Source organism: Oncorhynchus mykiss, chromosome 16 (genome assembly GCF_013265735.2).
Source record: "Oncorhynchus mykiss isolate Arlee chromosome 16, USDA_OmykA_1.1, whole genome shotgun sequence".
Lineage (NCBI taxonomy): Eukaryota > Metazoa > Chordata > Actinopteri > Salmoniformes > Salmonidae > Oncorhynchus > Oncorhynchus mykiss.
Window position 1 is genome coordinate 42,399,793 of NC_048580.1, and position 17,307 is coordinate 42,417,099.

Here is a 17,307-nt window from a genome sequence, read left to right on the forward strand (position 1 = left end):
TGCCATAAGAAATCAGGCTTTATTGGTAAAAACAAATGTCTTTGCATATTGCAACTTGTGACATTGCTTGGCCCCGAAAACGGTTAAGATTGAATTGAGTTATTATTTCCCATTCGCTGTAAATAATTGATCAAAGCTCAATGTGGTCTTTGTGAAAAGATGGGTCAGGGCAGGCTGCGTGAGAAGGAAGTGTACCATTGACTCCCATGACAGTCAGCTGATTTACCCCACGTGACTTGGACTTTACGGAAAAGAAAACCTACCATGGCAGGATCTGAGTCGTCAAGTAAATTGCGTACTATCATGGCCTTTATTGCTCTTTTATTTGCCCTGTTATCTACTGGACATTGCAGCAGTCAAGTACCACTTGTAATGTGGTCCAGTGAAGGGTAAATATGTATTATTAGTTTGAAAGCGAAGGTATTTTAAACGCTGCTAGTTTAGCTAGCATGCTAAACTAACCATTCCAGCTGGATTGCTAGCTAGCCTTGTAGCTATATTAAGTTTTATAAGACGTATAACGTTATCAGGGTAAATGCATTTATCCTTTCTAAAAAAAATGGATCTTTATTAGGTATTTCTAATCATTGCCATGTTAGTTGTTGATTTATGTCCAACTGTAGTAGTTAGATGTCTTGCTATTCTATTGATATAAAACTATTTTGTTCATATTTCCAGGTACACCTTGCCACCCATGGCATCTCCAGCTGCTGGTCACATAATATCTAATGACCAGCTGGTGTCCTACCTAAATTCTGCTCTGGGGTCTGCCCCACACAACGTGCTTCTCTTCCTACAGGACAAGGTCAGGCCTGAGATAAATCATAATTGTATTCAGTTGTACCATGAAAAAGGGTCTACTACTTGGCAAATACCATTTGAAGCCTGATCAATGCCCGTGTTAGTATGTCATGTCAAATTTCAATAACCTACTGTACTCCTGCTTTAGAGAACAGTAGTGCAGAGCTAGGCCAGCTAAAGTGCAGTATGCTTTTCAACTGTAATTCGTTGTTTTAATGTCACATGCACAAGTACAGTGAAATGCCTTTCTTGTTAGCTCTAAACCCAACAATGCAGTAATCAATAACAATATAATACTAAACATAACATAAGGTAGAACAAAGACACATGATAAATAGAAATAAGAAGAACATGAGAAAGTAGGCGTACTATATACGGGGTCAGTACATTCCAGTAGCATATTTACAATCTGCAGGGACACTGGAGTGATAGAGGTAGACACTAGTGTATACTAGGGAAATTGTTTCCATAGCTAGGGCTGACTGTGAGGACTTGTGAAGAGTTCAGTTAGCTATTGTTCAGAGTTAGCTATTGTTATGTAAATGTCAGCTGAAAAGTACCAGGGGACAGTCTTTGGCCCGAAGTGAGAGCAGGTCTGCCGGAGCCATGGCCCCGTGAGCACGGGTGCCAGCCCACGTAGATGGAAACAGAAAAGTCTGTGCCTTTTGGGTAAAACACGGGTGAATCCTGTATGGAAATGCAATGAAGCCCGTGATGCCCTGGCCTGGTGTTTCTCATTCTGGTGTGACAATGCGCCACAGCACCACTTCCCCTTTACTACTTCCCATTCTCAGACCACCCGTTTTTAGATATGTAGTAATAATGATACTATGCTATAGGGTTTTAGCTTTTTATATTGTACTGTTTTTAATGAATCTCAAACTCTGAAGCAGGTGACACTGACGTTGTTGATATGCGTTTTGTTTTTTAACATAGCTGAGCAAAGATGACTTCACAAGGTATGGGGGCGTTTTTGGAAACAATCATGAGAGTGCCTTTCCCAACCTGGAGGTAAGTATTCTATCCTTTTGAGGTGAGGCTGGGTATTGGGATACTAATATGATCAGTGCCCATATTCATAAAGTGTCATCTCAGTGTTAGAGTGGTGATGTATGATCAGTGGTTCTCAAACCTCTACTCTGGGACCCCCAGACGTTTCACAATTTTGTTGTAGCCCTGAACTAGCTCACCTGATTCACCTATTCAATGGCTTGATGATTAGTTGACAAGCTAAATCAGGTGTGCTTGCTCTGGAATAGATCATACAGGGAACAGCTGGGGGGTCTCAGAGGAGAGGTTTTAGATCACAATGAGTAACGATAACATGGACAGTGGGGGTCTAATCCTACATCAGCAGCGCTACTTTGAGACACTTTATAAATTCAGACTCTCTCCCAGTCTGCATTACAGTCTTCCTCTTCACCATTGGTGCTGCCTGCCCTGTCATGGCTTGGTGCTAGTGCAGTCCCAGGTCTGCTACAGGAGAAGCTGGGTGTCTCCCCACTCAGCGTAGACCCAGACACACTGGCGCATCTCCGACTCAATGCATCAGACAACACTCTGCTGCTTATCATACTGCCCTATTCTACTGGGTAATACAATTCAACCAAATGTTTCTAGAGTCCAGTGTTTTGGGAAAAATACTATGTGATTGATTCACAATCGTACAGTAACTTAAGCATGTATTGTATATTCATGCTCTTTGTTTATGTTCCAGTGCTTATCTGTCCTGTAAGGAAGTCCTGCGTAGCAATGGTAAGTTGAAGTTTTGACCATTTATTGTTCTTGTCCAAATCCTGTTGTTGTTTTATATATTGGTATTTGTGTATTCAATAACTACTTATTTCTGTGACTCAATGTGTCATACAGTATGTTTGAGTGGTGCATTTTCCTATCTGCTTAGATGAGGTCATTGGTAAAGTTCTGAGCATCATGAAAGCCCAGGGTGTTCCCTACACTGCTATTTACACTGGACTCAAGCCCTCACGAGTAAGTAACTTTGAAATAATCAAACATATGCTTCTAATCTACATGATGTGTATAAGCACGTTTTCAGCATTGTAGTTTCTACTGTCCCCTCACCTGACTTAAAATAAAGTCATGTGGTGTTCTTTTATGTTCTACTCGCCTTATCAATAAAGTTTTATTTTTTAAAAATGTTATTGTGTTCTACTTACCTTCTTGTTCCCTAGGTGATTGAGGAGCCATCCATGGTTGGCCAGTCTTCTATGGGCCGGTCCTTGCTGCAGGCGGTTGTTGATGAGGTCAAACCTCCTTTGATGTTTAACACTACTAGTGGCCCTTGCATCATGCTCTGGGCCCAGAATCTCAACGTCAGCTTTAATAACCTGGAATGGATTGACCTCGGTCCATTGACCTTTGCTCCAGGTGGCTCTGTGAGTACGGCTGAGTCCTTCTGTAATGAAACAAATTCACGGTGAGCTTCATACTCTTTTTTTTTTTTTTTTTTTTTTTTTACTATGACATGACACTTGTTGTTATGTACTACTGTACCAGTCAAGCGTTTGGACACACCTATTCATTCAAGGCTTTTTCTTTATTTTTACTATTTTCTACATTGTAGAATAATAGTGAAGACATCAACTATGAAATAACACATATGGAATCATGTACTAACCAATAAAGTAACCCGGGTCTCCACAATCACCCAATCTCAACCTAATTGAGATGGTTTGGGATGAGTTGGACCGCAGAGTAAAGAAAAACCAGCCAACAAGTGCTCAGCATATATGGGAACTCCTTCAAGACTGTTGGGAAAGCATTCCAGGTGAAGCTGGTTGAGAGAATGCCAAGAGTGTGCAAAGCTGTCATCAAGGTAAAGGGTGGCTACTTTGAAGAATCTCAAATATAAAATATATTTTGATTGAACACTTTTTTTGGTTACTAAATGTTATTTCATAGTTTTGATTTCTTCATTATTATTCTACAATGTAGAAAATAGTCCAAATAAAGTAAAACCCAGGAATGAGTAGGTGTCCAAACTTTTGACTGGTACTATACAAAGTATAGTCCCACTGTTGATTAGTGTCTTATGGTACAAGTGTTACATCTCTTAGCACTATCAAATTACCCAATTGTGTGTTGATTTAATAAATTGGGATTTGTTTATTGGTGACATAATTACTATTACACTATGCAATAATGGCGGATGTTTTGAATACAACGTGTGCTCGTCTTTCTCAGGCTTGTCCTTGATTATGGAAGTTCTGTTCCAACATACAATCTCTTCCGTCTCATGTAAGTATTATAATGTAGTTATATCACGATAATACGCAAAACAAGTATTATAAAAAATTACACCAAAGTGCAGAGCATCAGTTCCTATGAAAATACACCACCTTGCTCTTGCATGTATCGATCTGTCCAATGTATAAACAATGAATTCCTGTACATTCTCACTCCTATATTAAGCATGAGGTTACACACATTAAATGTGTCATAACTGGGGGGGTTTGAGCCCTGAATGCTGATTGGCTGAAAGCCGTGGTATATTAGACTGTATACCACGGGTATGACAAATCATTTATTTTTACTGCTCTAATTGGCCAGTTTATAATAGCAATAAGGCACCTCAAGGTTTGTGGTATATTGCTAATATACCACGGCTACGGGCTGTATCCAGGCACTCTGCGTCGTGTTGTGCATAAAAACAGCCCTTAGCCGTGGTATATTGTCCATATACCACACCCCCTCGGGCCTTATTGCTTAATTAAAGCATGACCCTCACCAAGTCTCATCTTCTCTAGCTTCTCCATGAGCCAGCGGCGCTACCCCGTGTCTGCACGAAACTGGTTCACCCTGGACACAGTGGAACTGCTATTCAATGCCGATACAGCCATCTACAATGGCAGCCGGGGCATCTACGCCCCCGCAGAGTACTCCTTCCACTGCCAGAATGTCAACAACTTCCGTAATGCACTGCTTGTGCCCCGCACTCAGAATGCTACCCAGTGGAGGATTCTCTTCACTGACTTCCAGGTACTGATGCATGAATGTCGGAAAAGAAAGCGCCTTTCAATAAGCAGTGTTCTAGAGGGTTCATTGAACAAAAAGTGTTCAGTCTTTACTCTCTAATTCCTTGTTACTCATTTGGCTTATCCCCCCCCCCATTCCCCATCTAGATCCAAGGCTTCAGTATACTGAACAGGACAACAGATTTCTCCTATGCCAGTGACTGTGCTGGCTTCTTCACACCAGGGATCTGGATGGGCCTGATCACCTCTCTGCTGATGCTGCTAATCCTCACCTACGGCATGCACATGATCATGCAGCTACGCTCCATGGACCGCTTTGACGACCCTAAAGGCCCCTCAATCTCAGTGCCTCAGTCGGAGTAATGAAGACAAGAGAACGCCCCTGAGCCCGGTCCCAGATCCGTTTGTGCTGTCTTGCCTACCCCTATGGTCATTGTCGTGTGACATTGACCATGTGAGTTGGCAAGACGACACAAACAGATCTGGAACCAGGCTAACCCCTCCACTCCCCTAACTTATGTTCCCTCCACATTGATTTGCTCATGAGTTATTTGATATGTTCTATTGTCATTTGCCTACTTACTTATTTTAGCCACCTCCACCCTGTTCTCTGATTCTCAGCATTGAGCATTCCCATCCTCTTAGCATTTGTCAAATCACATTGTATTCGTCACATTGTTCGTAAACAACAGTGAAATGCTTTCTTATGGGCCCTTCCCAACAATGCAGAGAGAAATAATAACGGAATAAATACACGAGTAATGATAACCTGGGTACCAGTACTGAGTAGATAAGCAGGGGTATGAAGTAAATGTGTACATATAGGTAGGGATAAAATGACTAGGCAACAGGATAGATAGTCAACATTAGCAGCAGCTTATGTGATCAGTCATATGAGTTAGTGCAAAAAGGGTCAATGCAGATAGGCCAGGTAGCTGTTGGTTCCAAACGTGGTACGTCGGTAACGCTTGCCGTGCTGTAGCAGAGAGAACAGTCTATGACTTGGGTAGTTGGAGACGGACAATTTTTAGGGCCTTCCCCTGACACGGCCTGTGTTCCTTTGACACCATCCATGTGTTTCTATGTCTGTGTTACCCTTTTATCTTGCAATGCGGTACATTCCATAGCCTCTCTTCATCTGCACTTGCCCAAAGGAAACTGCATGATGTACTGTCAATACTTCTCTTTTGCCTTGATAAATTCTCAGATCACGCATGTTTCAATGAGTGCCAATTAAGGGGTTTGTTTGTACAAGTAATACTGCTAATTGTCAGAGAGAAGCTTTTGTTGTCAATTTAATTAATGTGACTGTAGCATGTTGTGGGACTGATTTAGTTGTATTTCACTTGCTTTGTAAGTTTCTCAGCTGTGTAATTTAAAAATCTAACAATAATAATGAAAGAATTGCATGTACATATGAAGTTGAACGTATGTGTGCAGACTTATGCTATTGACAAAGCCCTACCCTAAATATTGCTGTTGGGAATGCCAGTGGGATGAATTGGAGATCACACAATGCTGTGCAAATTGTTTTGTATAACTTTGTTCCAAAAAGACAACAATGCAACAATACACAACAATGCTGGCCTGTTTTTTATTATTATTGATAAGTGTAAAGTTATGCTGAAATTACATGAAATGTCAAAACTATCAGGGACCCTCATGCCCCTACACATATAGTACCAAATGTATACTCAAATCCAATGCTTTGCCATCTTGAAGCAACTCATGTAATTTATTAAGAATAGAAAATGTGCCTCTTAAACACTATCAGTAAAGTCAAAAGGCCCAGGAGAGTCAAAAGTGTTTTTCCTGTTTTTTATGTATATATCCACTATGAGGTTGGAATAATACTGAAATAATACATGCCTTTTTAGTGTAAGAGGTGCTTGAAAAGACTGCCTGAAATTTCAGCCTGTTTTGGTGGGATGGAGTTTTGGCCTGCTTGATGTCATCATCATCATTGGTTAATGCAGTTCCAAACCTCTCTGCCAATAACAGATAGTTTTCAGTTTTCCCCTCCCACTCAGAACATTCCCAGACAGTCCTAGCAAAATTCTTGCTTGAGAAATTGCTCTTTGCTAAGAATATATTTTTTTTTTCTTTTTGACAATTTTTATTGAAAACAATCCCAGTAAGGTACTTAATTGTTAGCTAGAAATGATTTGATATTGAGATAAAAACGGCTGCTTTGGTAGTTTAAAATGTCCCACAAACTTGGCTTAAACAGGTGTAACCAGGTTTTGTATTTGTCTGGTCACACTGTCCAAACATTGCCTCCAAATAACATATGTTTGATTATAATTATCACATGAATATTGCATTATGGTCACATTATTAAATTGCAAAAGTAAAGTAAACAAGTTAATTCTCATTCGTTGAAAGTGGAGAATAGAGTAGCCATTCACGTCAACCTGAAGTTTCCAGCCAAGTATTTGCATAATTTACCGCGCATCCATCCTGTCATGTCTGGAAGGATCCAGTTTTTGTCAAAATAACGTCAGATTTGACTTTTCGTAGCAGGTTAGTAGAAGGTTAAGAAAATGGTTACTTGGGGTTAGTTTAAATCCCCACGCACCAAAAAAATCTACCTTTGACGTTAATTTGACAAAAACTGGATCCCTTCTATACCATTCATCCACCTGGTTCCCATCGTTACCGGTAAGAATATAAACAAAAGGAAGAGGGAACATGGCGGCACTGGATGCAGGTAAAATGATTAGCGTCCACCCATTGCGTTTTTATCTATTAGCGTCAATTAAAAATGTCCAATCTTATCTCTGAATTTGTAGCTCCCCTGCGGTGCGTTGCCTTTGGCAGCTGCCAGGAACGGAAGTTGTTTCCGACCCACTGTGCACCTAACCGGCTGGGCAATAAGCTGTCACTTGAGGGAGCCCCACACCGTGGCCCCGGCTGCTATGACAATCATGTGAGTTTTTCCTGAGCAGTTTACTGTCATGTTCTTTCAATGACCTATCCACACTCTTCATAAAGATCTGTTAACCTGTTGATCTCAAATAAACCAATTTGGTTATTTTCCGCATGGTAATAAATAATGCATTGCAGAAGCTACTCAAACAGCCAGTTCAAATAACATTAGGAAATCCTTACATTCTCTTGTGAGGTTTTTCACGTTAGTTATTGTTCCAACAGGTTGGTACCATTCTATATGATGTACAGAAGAGACCTGAGAGTAAGAAAGGATACACTCTTGCTGCAAGGACGTCTGCACGGTTTCTGCCCTGTGCTCAGGTATGATGTTAAAGCCTTATGAGAATATGCATGATTTATGTTGATAGCCAACCTGTTTTTGAAAAATCTTAAGGTTTATCTAACGACGTGAGAAATTAGTCAACCTATTGCCATTACATTGAAAGCAATTTGAAAAATGATCTTCTTATAGGCATATTGTAACATTTACTTCTATTTTTAGGTCTCTGAATATCCTTCTCTCATTTAAATGTTTTCCTCCCACCACCCAGACAATCACTCCTTCCCCTCAGAGGTATCAGCAGGACAGAACCTGGTCTAAAGTATACCCTCCTGGCAGAATCCCCTTCAGCTCCACCACAAAGAGGTTCAGGACCAAGCCTGTTACAGCTGACTTCAAACCAGGGTGAGTGAATGCTAATTGGGAGTGGCACCCTTTCCAAACTGTCCATAATAGGAAAACACTGATTATCTCTTGCAGGGGTATTCAACTCTTACACTATGAGGTTCGGAGCCTGCTGGTTTTCTGTTCCATCTGATTATTAATTGCACCCACCTGGTCAAAATCAGTCCCTGATTAGAGGGGAACAATGGGGGGAAAAAAGCATTGGAACTGTCTTCAAAGTCCAGAGTTGGGTTTGAGGAATATCGTATATATGTATATTGCATGTATCATTCTTCAAATTGATTGACTACTAACATCTGTTTTTATGATGCAGCCCAGGGACATATGCTCATGATACTACTCTGAACCAGAAGGTGTCATGGCCTATGAAATTTGGTTCCCCAGACTGGGGTAGACTGCCCACATTAGAGAGGAAAGCCTTGAGGACAGAGGTGGGTTTGTAAGTTTGACTTTGCATTACTATACAAAGTAATATGGAGATGTATACCGGTATTGTCAGCAATAACATGCGTTTCATTTTTGTCATACATAGCTGCTTTGTGACAAGGAGTTTGTGAAGCAAAGAAGTCGGGTGGCATATCTACAGTTGTTCTACACCTGACTCTTCTGGAGATCAATCTGATGTAAGCATAAATAAAGTGATTTTATTTCTCAGCTTTAATATAGCCTCACAAATGACCAATATCTCAAGGTATACGAAGTGGGGAGTGAAGTTGCCTAATTCTTGCCTCATGTACGCTGAACAAAAATCTAAATGTAACCAACAATTTCAAAGATTTTTCAGAGTTACAATTCATATAAGGAACTAGTACATTTCAAATAAATAAATAAATTAGGTCCTAATCTATGGATTTCACAACTGGGAAAACAGATCTGTTCAGATACCTTAAAGGTAGGGGCGTGGATCAGAAAACCAGTCAGTATCTGGTGTGACTACCATTTGTCGCATGCAGCGCATAGTTGATCAGGCTGTTGATTGTGGCCTGTGGAATGTTGCCCCACTCTTCTTCAATGGCAGTATCACACCAGATACTAAAGTTGTTGCTGGATATTGGCGAGAACTGGAACACGCTGCCGTACACATCGATCCAGAGCCTCCCAAACATGCTCAATGGGTGACATTTCTGGTGAGTATGCAGGCCATGGAAGAACTGGGACATGTTTTATTTCAGATCATGAAACAATGGACCAACACTTTACATGTTGCGTTTATTTTTTTGTTCAGTGTATATTTGGCGATAGGCTAAAATGTGTCATTTGGGTAAATTGATGTTAAAATTACAAATCAAAACATTTTATGTCCTGTTCATTATTCACAAACGACTGAAATCATAATTCGGAAATAGGTAAAAATAACATTTTAGCAAATGTTACATTTTCTTTCACGACAGAACCATTCCACAAATTTGAAAAATATTAAATTTAGCAAATGTCTGTTTTCTCATGAATGTAACTGGTGAAGGGTGTCATAATGAGCAGTATTTGCCATGTAGGAAGTTGAGAGGTTGGAGTCCCTGACCTCAGATGTCCACGTGGGTCCACTTCTCAGAAGCACAGAGCTGTTGACTGCTTCTTACAATTCACTCTTCGTTGTGGCTGACAGAAGTCCAAATTAGTAGCTAAGTGTAGTAAACTCTCACTTCTTCCTCCTCACTTTGGGTTTCTTGACTGGCCTCAAGTATGGGTTGTCAATCATGTTTTCTTCACTGACCTTCACCGAGGGAACCACGCCCCCAGCAAGAAGCACGGAATTCTCCTTATCAGCTCCAGGATCATCCTAAATTTGATTAAAGGCATAGATGAGGAAAACAAACTTAATTTCAAATGTTTTTTTTGTAGCAATCAACACACCAGGTACATTTTAATATAGATTTGCTCTTAACAATGAATGCCTTTGTAAACACCCTCATTAGGAGGGCCTTGATTATTCTATTGAAGTTCATTCTGTATAGGCCAAACCACATTGCACTGCAGATCATAAAGACTCAAGGTTGAATATTTCCTTTGGCCCATGTCCCTGACTCACATTGAGGTTGTTGACTGGCGTGTTCTCGCTGTCGGTCTGATCGTCCTGTTCAGAGGAGTCAGTCTCCTCCAGAGTCTGCAGCTCCAGTTCTGAGGGCAGCAGGGCACTGAGGTACGGGATGGAGCTGGGCCGCTCTGCGATCACTGGCAACCACAAAGGCATCAGTATTATTACCCATGTAAACACAGGTACCCAACACTCTCTCTAGTAGGAAATAAGATCAACGGGAACAGAACTTCTGTTCCATATTAGAAGCATTTTTGTGCAGATTATTCAATTGAACAGCATGAATGAGAATCATGCTTGACAACAACAACGAGCACTCGCTCACATGGGAAGGCAGTGACATCATCCTTGAAGAGGCTCTGTGTTTCTCCTGTCTTGGCCATGAAGCGTGTGAGTGCTCGCTCTACATCTCTTCTCTGAGAAGCTGCCTTCTCTCGCACCACCTGATAATCTGACACAGGCTCCCGAAACGTCTGATAGAAAGACAACCGAGGAAACTCACCAATTTGTTCATCTTAAAAATCTTTTCACTAGACCACTCGGAAAAGTGTCAGTATATAAATACTAAGTCAAGTATGTTTCTGGCTTGGAAAACGGTAAGAAGTGTGGTTGACTCACTGGAGTTTTGATGTAAGTGTGAGGATCGGGGAACTCCGGGAAGTGGCTGGGGATGTGGGAGGGATGAGTGCGTTTCTGTCCAGCAATCAAGGCCTTTGGGATCACAGGAGCATTCGTCACTGGAGCTGAAAAATACACACAGATTGCCAGTTAAGCATCTTTCTACTTTCATTCTAAGACCAGTTACTAGCTTTCTCTATAGTGTTCTTGTGTTTTGTCCTCAGTTGTAGTCTAAATCAAATTTTATTGGTCACATACACATATTTAGCAGATGTTATTGCGGGTGTAGCGAAATGCTTGTGTTCCTAGCTCCAAAAGTGCAGTAGTATCTAACAATTCACAACAATACACATCTAAAATAATGGAATTAAGAAATATAAATATTAGGAGAAGCAATGTTGGGAGTGGCATTGACTAAAATACAGTAGAATAGAATACAGTATATACATATGAGATGAGTAAAGCACTATGTAAACATTATTACAGTGACTAGTGTGCCATTATTAATGTGGTCAGTGATTCCATGTCTATGTATATAGGGCAGCAGCCTCTTCGGTGCAGGGTAAATACCAGCCTCTTGAGGGTCTACTAACAGTAAAGACTCACGAGCAGTTATAACCATCCTCTGTGATCTCTTGGCATACCCTGGCAGAGTGTCCACATTGAAACCTGTGGTGGTACATGAAACAAATAAGTTAATGAAGACAAATTAAATAGAGATTTCATATTCAAGCTAGGGCTGGGCGATATGGCCCAAATATTATATCATGGTATTTAAAACTTTTTTTTTTACAGTATGACGGTATTTTTAGTTTATGAATAATACAAGTTCTACATTTGCTTTATGAGTAGTGAGTGATCCTAGGGTGGCAACGCATACATTAAGTGATTTCAATGAGTCTTTCTCCATTGATTGTTTTATACTGTTCAATTCAACCAAAACAAATTTCAGCACTTATCATTTCTGTATTTCCTGCACTCAATTGCAGTGGTGGAAAAAGTAGCCTATTGTCATACACGAGTTAAAGTAAAGATACGTTAATAGAAAATTACTCAAGTAAAAGTGAAAGTCCCCCAGTAAAATACTACTTGAGTAAAAGTCTAAAAGTATTTGGTTTTAAATATGCTTAAGTATCAAAAGTAAAAGTATAAATCATTTCAAATTCCTTATATTAAGCAAACCAGATGGCACCATTTTCTTGTTTTTATTTATTTACGAATAGCCAGGGGCACACTCCAACACTCAGACATAATTTACAAACAAAGCATGCGTGTTTAGTGAGTCCCCCAGATCAGAGCCAGTAGATGACCAGGGATGTTCTCTTGACAAGTGCGTGAATCGGACCATTTTCCTGTCCTGCTAAGCATTCAAAATGTAACAAGTACTTTTAGGTGTCAGGGAAAATGCATGGAGTAAAAAGTACAGTTTCTCTCTTTAGGAATGTATTAAAGTAAAAGTTGTCAAAACATTTTTTTAAATTAAGCAAAGTACAGATACCAAAAAAAAAAACTACTTGAGTAGTACTTGAAAGTATCTTTACTTAAGTACTTTACACCACTGCTCAATTGAGATAAGGTCCACACTGCCACGTAGGGCTGCACGATATGGGCAAATAATCTAGGACTTATTTTTAACCAAATGTTGCAATTGCGATTTGACTGGCCAATTAGAGCAAAACTGTTGGAATCATGGAAATAGAATGACTTTTCTAATTCTATAGTTAGAATATAAGTGGGGACTTTGAATATTGTTTTTGGAGATGACAACGAATTAAAATGCCAGGGAGGAGTTATTGTGAGAGGGTAGGAACTAAAGTGTTTAGTGTTTCCTAGTGGTCCCTAAAAGCTTTGGCTACATTGAATGTTTTCTCTTAGCTACTTCATGTAGCTAACATATTCTTGCTTTGCATATTTCTCTTTGATTTAGAAGATACTGTTGCACAAACATGCTGATTTAGGTCTACACCATCACTGGTATTATCAAGCTGTATTAGCTAGCTACGTTTGCTCTTACTCAGTACATTTATTAGCGGCTAACAATTAGCGTCTCACAAGATTTAGGGCAACTTGCTAAGAAAAGACAAACTAGCTGTTTGCTGATGTAAGAAACACAAACTAAGTGTCATTATAGAACGCTTGTGGATTTATATTAAGAAGCAAATTTAAATCAGCATTGTCATCAACATTGTTGCATGTGCTGCATTGACCATGCAGACTGAACACAAGTATCTCGTGGTTGAGGAACATCAAATGTGCTCCTTGAGTGACGGGCGTGGCAAGGTCTGTGTTGAAAGTGGCACGGAGAGAGATGACTCAAGTAGCGAAGTAAACTATAAAAATTGATTACACATGGCGTATCACGTTTAACAAACCAAACATTCAAATACCGGTAAAGTAAAAACCCAAACTGGTCCCTGCATCAATACCGGTATATCATAAAATACAGTATACGGCCCAATTCTAATTCAAGCTGTAATTATTTAGCATTTTCCTGAGGTTAAACTAACCCATTTCATTGAGTGTGACCACAGCGTCAGAGAGGGTGGGCGTGATTCGAGCTGTGTGTTCACAGTATGCCTTGGCACAACGACCTACTTCAGATATGTCTGAAAAAGTACAGGGAATAGACACAGATGAGAGGTCAGTAATACAGACAATTGTGGTGATTTCATGAAGGGCTAGTCACTTGACATGGCTTGTTGTTTAATTCAAGCCAGCAAAGGGTTATTAGTTTAATCCAAAACATGTATGAATTACATTTTCAAAAACATCAACACACAATGGTTACATACAGCTCTGGATCATCTCAGTCAGTGATTCCACGGTGGCCTTCTCTGCGCTCTCGAATCCACACTCTGTCAGCAGAGAGCTCACTACCACTTGGAGGGTGCGACGCCGGGCAAGCTGGTAATTCTCTGCCGGGCTGGACGTCGCCTTACCACACCCGGAACGCTGTAAAACATACAGATGTCCGTGTGAAAACACTTTCTCTCATGGTTAGCCAACTAGCTACCTACACGCTTATACAGGATTAACGACCCCAGTTTGCAAATGGCATGACGTGATTGTGAACAGCAAGTCAACAACGGGGGTGGGAAGTAGCCTAGTGGTTAGAGCGTTGGGCGAGTAACCGAAAGGTAAACTCTCCCCATTCCGTACAAATGTGTGCAACCGCAACATTCAAACGAGGCTACAAAGAAAACTAATGGGACTGTGTGTTGACGTCAAAATCGGGGGTGTGAACTAGGTTTCTATTCAAGCGTTGATCGACATGGTAATGACTATAGTATTGGAGAAAAGTTGAAAGAACGGACCTCCGTTACATCTTGACGTGTCATGTCGTAACGTACAGCACGCATAAAGCAACTATTTCTGTCTTACAATATCTCTCCACCAGGTGTAGCACTTCTATCATCCTTTAAAAACAAGAAATGGACAGCGACCGTCATTTTTTTCGTCATCATTGCATGCGATCATCATTCTCAAAGCCGCTGTTTACTTATAAGATCACTTTAGCACCGCCCTAAAAACCTGATTCAAATTCGACACAAACCTTCAAATATGTATGTAATGGCACATTATATAAACTCTTTAGGGTTTTATTTACATTTTAGAGGCGAGTGAAAAAAAGCAATTTTCCCACACAACATCTCTCCTCACTATCACGCATTAGTTTCGCTTCCCCACCCTCATTGCCTGCTTGAATTATGCAGAAACGGGCAGCGTTTAGGTCATGTAATTGATTATGTTGGAAAGGGGAGAAATTGTGCTTTACAATGTTATTGACATTACAGTTGATCTGTAATTATTACGTTTTTGGGGCGCTAAAATAAGGGCAATTGTACGGACCAAGGCGATGTACGAGTTTACGTGAGATCGACTCCCCGAGCTGACAAGGTAAAAATCTGTCGTTCTGCTCCTGAACAAGGCAGTTAACCCACTGTTCCTAGGCCGCCATTGTAAATACGAATTTGTTCTTAACCGACTTTCCTTTAAAAAAAACATTCGTTTAAACGTAGCTAGCTAATGGATGTCATTTGAGGAGGTAAAATGTGTTTTAATGTGCTAGTTTAATTTGGACAGACAGGCGATTTACAACCATTGTAGTTAACCTAACGTTATGTTATGGCTATGGTGGCTAACATTGTAGCCAAGTTAGCTTACATATGACAATCTTATTTACCCCTACTATAGCACTGAATCCACCCGCCATCACCGCAGGGTCCGCCATCTGCACGGTAGGTTGTTTATTTGCTCCCAAATCGTTATTTCACAAAGTCACACCTTTCTGACAACAAAAGTGTTCGCCTAGCTTGCTAGGCACACGACAGACAGAAAAACAAAACGGCATCATTTCCGGTAGAAAAAAACTCATTTAAGGAAAATGTTTTTATTAATGTCTTTATTTTTTTGTTTTTATGTTCAGTTCACATAATACAATTGAAATGTATGCATCAATGTGTATGTAATAGAATATACTTAGCAAAAACGAATATACACATTTATAAATGCATTTCTATAGCTTCCAAAATATTTTTTACAATGGAGTACAAAAAGACCTGTGCAGTGGCTTTAAAACAGTCATCTAGGGTTTATATAAATAATTAGATAGGCTACAGTAGACTACTCACAGCACTGTTTGACATTAACCAGTTCATGACCCAGTGGTAACCTAAAATAGGTTTATTAGGAAGCCAAAAGAAAATACAAATTCTCAATCAGTCACAGAGCTTCTGCTGCCCAGCAGCCAGTCATCACTGTAGCTTGTTGTTGCATTCGTCCATCCATCCATTCAGCCTCTTCTCTTCTCATTAATAATAAGTCAAGGGGTCCCTAAACATGGCCAAATTATCATGACAAAAATCACCAAGTGCAATCTCTTTTGATTGCCTGGTTGACAGCTTATTTCACCACATTTTGTGTTCTGAGTGTTGGTTTCATTAGTGTGTGTAACATAAGATGTTGTTGCAGTGCATCTTCAACAGGCAGGTGACCTGATAGACGCCCTCCTCTGACGACCTTCCAGTGGCTTCTTAGCATCAATCTCTGTTTGCAACTCATCCACAACATCAGGCTCGACAGTGGTTATCTCTGGCTCCAGCATTTGCCTCTTCTTCTCCTCTGTGATCAGCTTGATCATTTCCTCATCTAATGGCTCCTGTTCACAAAATGGCATGCAGACCGTTTCCACCAGCCCACCGACAACTCCAAAAAATGCCAGGGTAGAACCCAGCAGGTACACCTTCATCATGCCTCGACTGGGCCTCTGGCTCAGCATCTCCTTAGCGAATGGAATGATTTCGTTTATGGTCTCCATTGTCTTAAGTTCAGTCTATTGAGGGAAAAGGAAATGTCATACATAATAGGCTGTTTAATGACTCTGCAAATGTGGTAATTAAACTAAAACAAATTAGCGTAATTATTAGTACTGACCGCTGTACATTTTATGATAATCATAATGTATTAAATAATATATCACTGATAATATATTCAGACAATGTAGATTACACTCTTCAATTCTGAATAAGATTGAATGAAGACTGCACAGAACAGAGCTGAAAATATTTAAATGTACTTACCTGTATAGGGACCTGTTAAATGCTTTCCTTAGATTTCGTCTTAGTCAAGCATCCCCAAGCAAAGATGCAATGAGAGGTGCTGGGTTTTATACACAAGGAGATCCACATCAACTCCCACAAAGTGTCAAATTATGAATATTCATGACGATGGGTGTTGAGGAAGTGCAGTGTTGGAGTCAACTGCTTTGAGGCAATGTCTTCAATATCTGATGCACTCTATAATGGCATCCAGGGCTGTTTTGGAAACAGCCAAGAGTCGGTACAAAGGCAAGGTCACTGAAAAAAACCCAACTTGCCAAAATATATTGTGCAAGTAATATCACGTGAGTCACATGTGTTTTAGTCATGAAACAGAGGTACAAATTGTGTGGTTTTGTACAGCTTTTGTATAATTTCAGCCAGTTGTTTTGAAAGTCGTGCTCACGAGCCAAAACGGTCCCCGAAAATTGTACATCATCCATTTCGTAGGATATGTTACGTCCTGACATTTTTAGTTGTTATGCATTTCGTTCAATATGTTACAAATTACAATTCGTACAATATGTTACAAATTTGTAAGTGCTTAGGATACAATTCGTATGGTATGTTACAAATTCCAATTCGTTCAATATGTAACATATTGTACGAATTGTAATTTGTAACATATTGAACGAAATGCATAACAAC

General features: G+C 40.1%; 4 protein-coding genes across 7 annotated transcripts; 2 read left to right on the plus strand and 2 right to left on the minus strand.

Moving 5' to 3' along the window:
- The first annotated feature begins 214 nt into the window (after window positions 1-214).
- On the plus strand, window positions 215-6,593 carry LOC110492046 (V-type proton ATPase subunit S1). Its single transcript, XM_021566015.2, has 10 exons — window positions 215-389; window positions 679-805; window positions 1,738-1,812; window positions 2,200-2,393; window positions 2,519-2,556; window positions 2,705-2,790; window positions 2,994-3,238; window positions 4,006-4,059; window positions 4,569-4,800; window positions 4,944-6,593. The coding sequence occupies exons 1-10, from the start codon at window positions 265-267 to the stop codon at window positions 5,157-5,159; spliced, it is 1,392 nt and encodes a 463-aa protein (XP_021421690.1). The 5' UTR covers window positions 215-264; the 3' UTR covers window positions 5,160-6,593.
- A 389-nt stretch (window positions 6,594-6,982) lies between these two features.
- LOC110492047 (protein pitchfork) lies at window positions 6,983-9,464 on the plus strand. 3 transcript variants are annotated; one of them, XM_021566018.2, is made up of 6 exons: window positions 6,983-7,506; window positions 7,589-7,725; window positions 7,950-8,048; window positions 8,279-8,412; window positions 8,726-8,843; window positions 8,945-9,067. In XM_021566018.2, the coding sequence occupies exons 1-6, from the start codon at window positions 7,488-7,490 to the stop codon at window positions 9,011-9,013; spliced, it is 576 nt and encodes a 191-aa protein (XP_021421693.1). In that variant the 5' UTR covers window positions 6,983-7,487; the 3' UTR covers window positions 9,014-9,067. The 3 variants fall into 3 exon arrangements, with proteins under 3 accessions (XP_021421693.1, XP_036802827.1, XP_021421692.1); XM_036946932.1 differs by having other exon boundaries at window positions 6,983-7,725; window positions 8,726-8,851; window positions 8,945-9,464; XM_021566017.2 differs by having other exon boundaries at window positions 6,983-7,725.
- A 97-nt stretch (window positions 9,465-9,561) lies between these two features.
- LOC110492048 (transcription initiation factor TFIID subunit 8) lies at window positions 9,562-15,421 on the minus strand. Of its 2 annotated transcripts, XR_002468940.2 has the most exons (9): window positions 15,246-15,421; window positions 13,855-14,014; window positions 13,570-13,668; window positions 11,669-11,731; window positions 11,063-11,187; window positions 10,770-10,917; window positions 10,439-10,581; window positions 9,844-10,189; window positions 9,562-9,781 (listed from the first exon to the last, which is right to left on the minus strand). XR_002468940.2 is itself a non-coding variant. In XM_021566019.2 (8 exons), exons 1-8 carry the CDS (start codon window positions 15,291-15,293, stop codon window positions 10,049-10,051), a joined length of 927 nt encoding a protein of 308 aa, XP_021421694.1. In that variant the 5' UTR covers window positions 15,294-15,421; the 3' UTR covers window positions 9,579-10,048. The 2 variants fall into 2 exon arrangements, 1 of the variants encoding a protein (XP_021421694.1); XM_021566019.2 differs by having other exon boundaries at window positions 9,579-10,189.
- A 26-nt stretch (window positions 15,422-15,447) lies between these two features.
- On the minus strand, window positions 15,448-16,800 carry LOC110492049 (G0/G1 switch protein 2). Its single transcript, XM_021566020.2, has 2 exons — window positions 16,642-16,800; window positions 15,448-16,394 (listed from the first exon to the last, which is right to left on the minus strand). Exon 2 carries the CDS (start codon window positions 16,377-16,379, stop codon window positions 16,041-16,043), a length of 339 nt encoding a protein of 112 aa, XP_021421695.1. The 5' UTR covers window positions 16,380-16,394; window positions 16,642-16,800; the 3' UTR covers window positions 15,448-16,040.
- Between the last annotated feature and the right edge of the window lie 507 nt (window positions 16,801-17,307).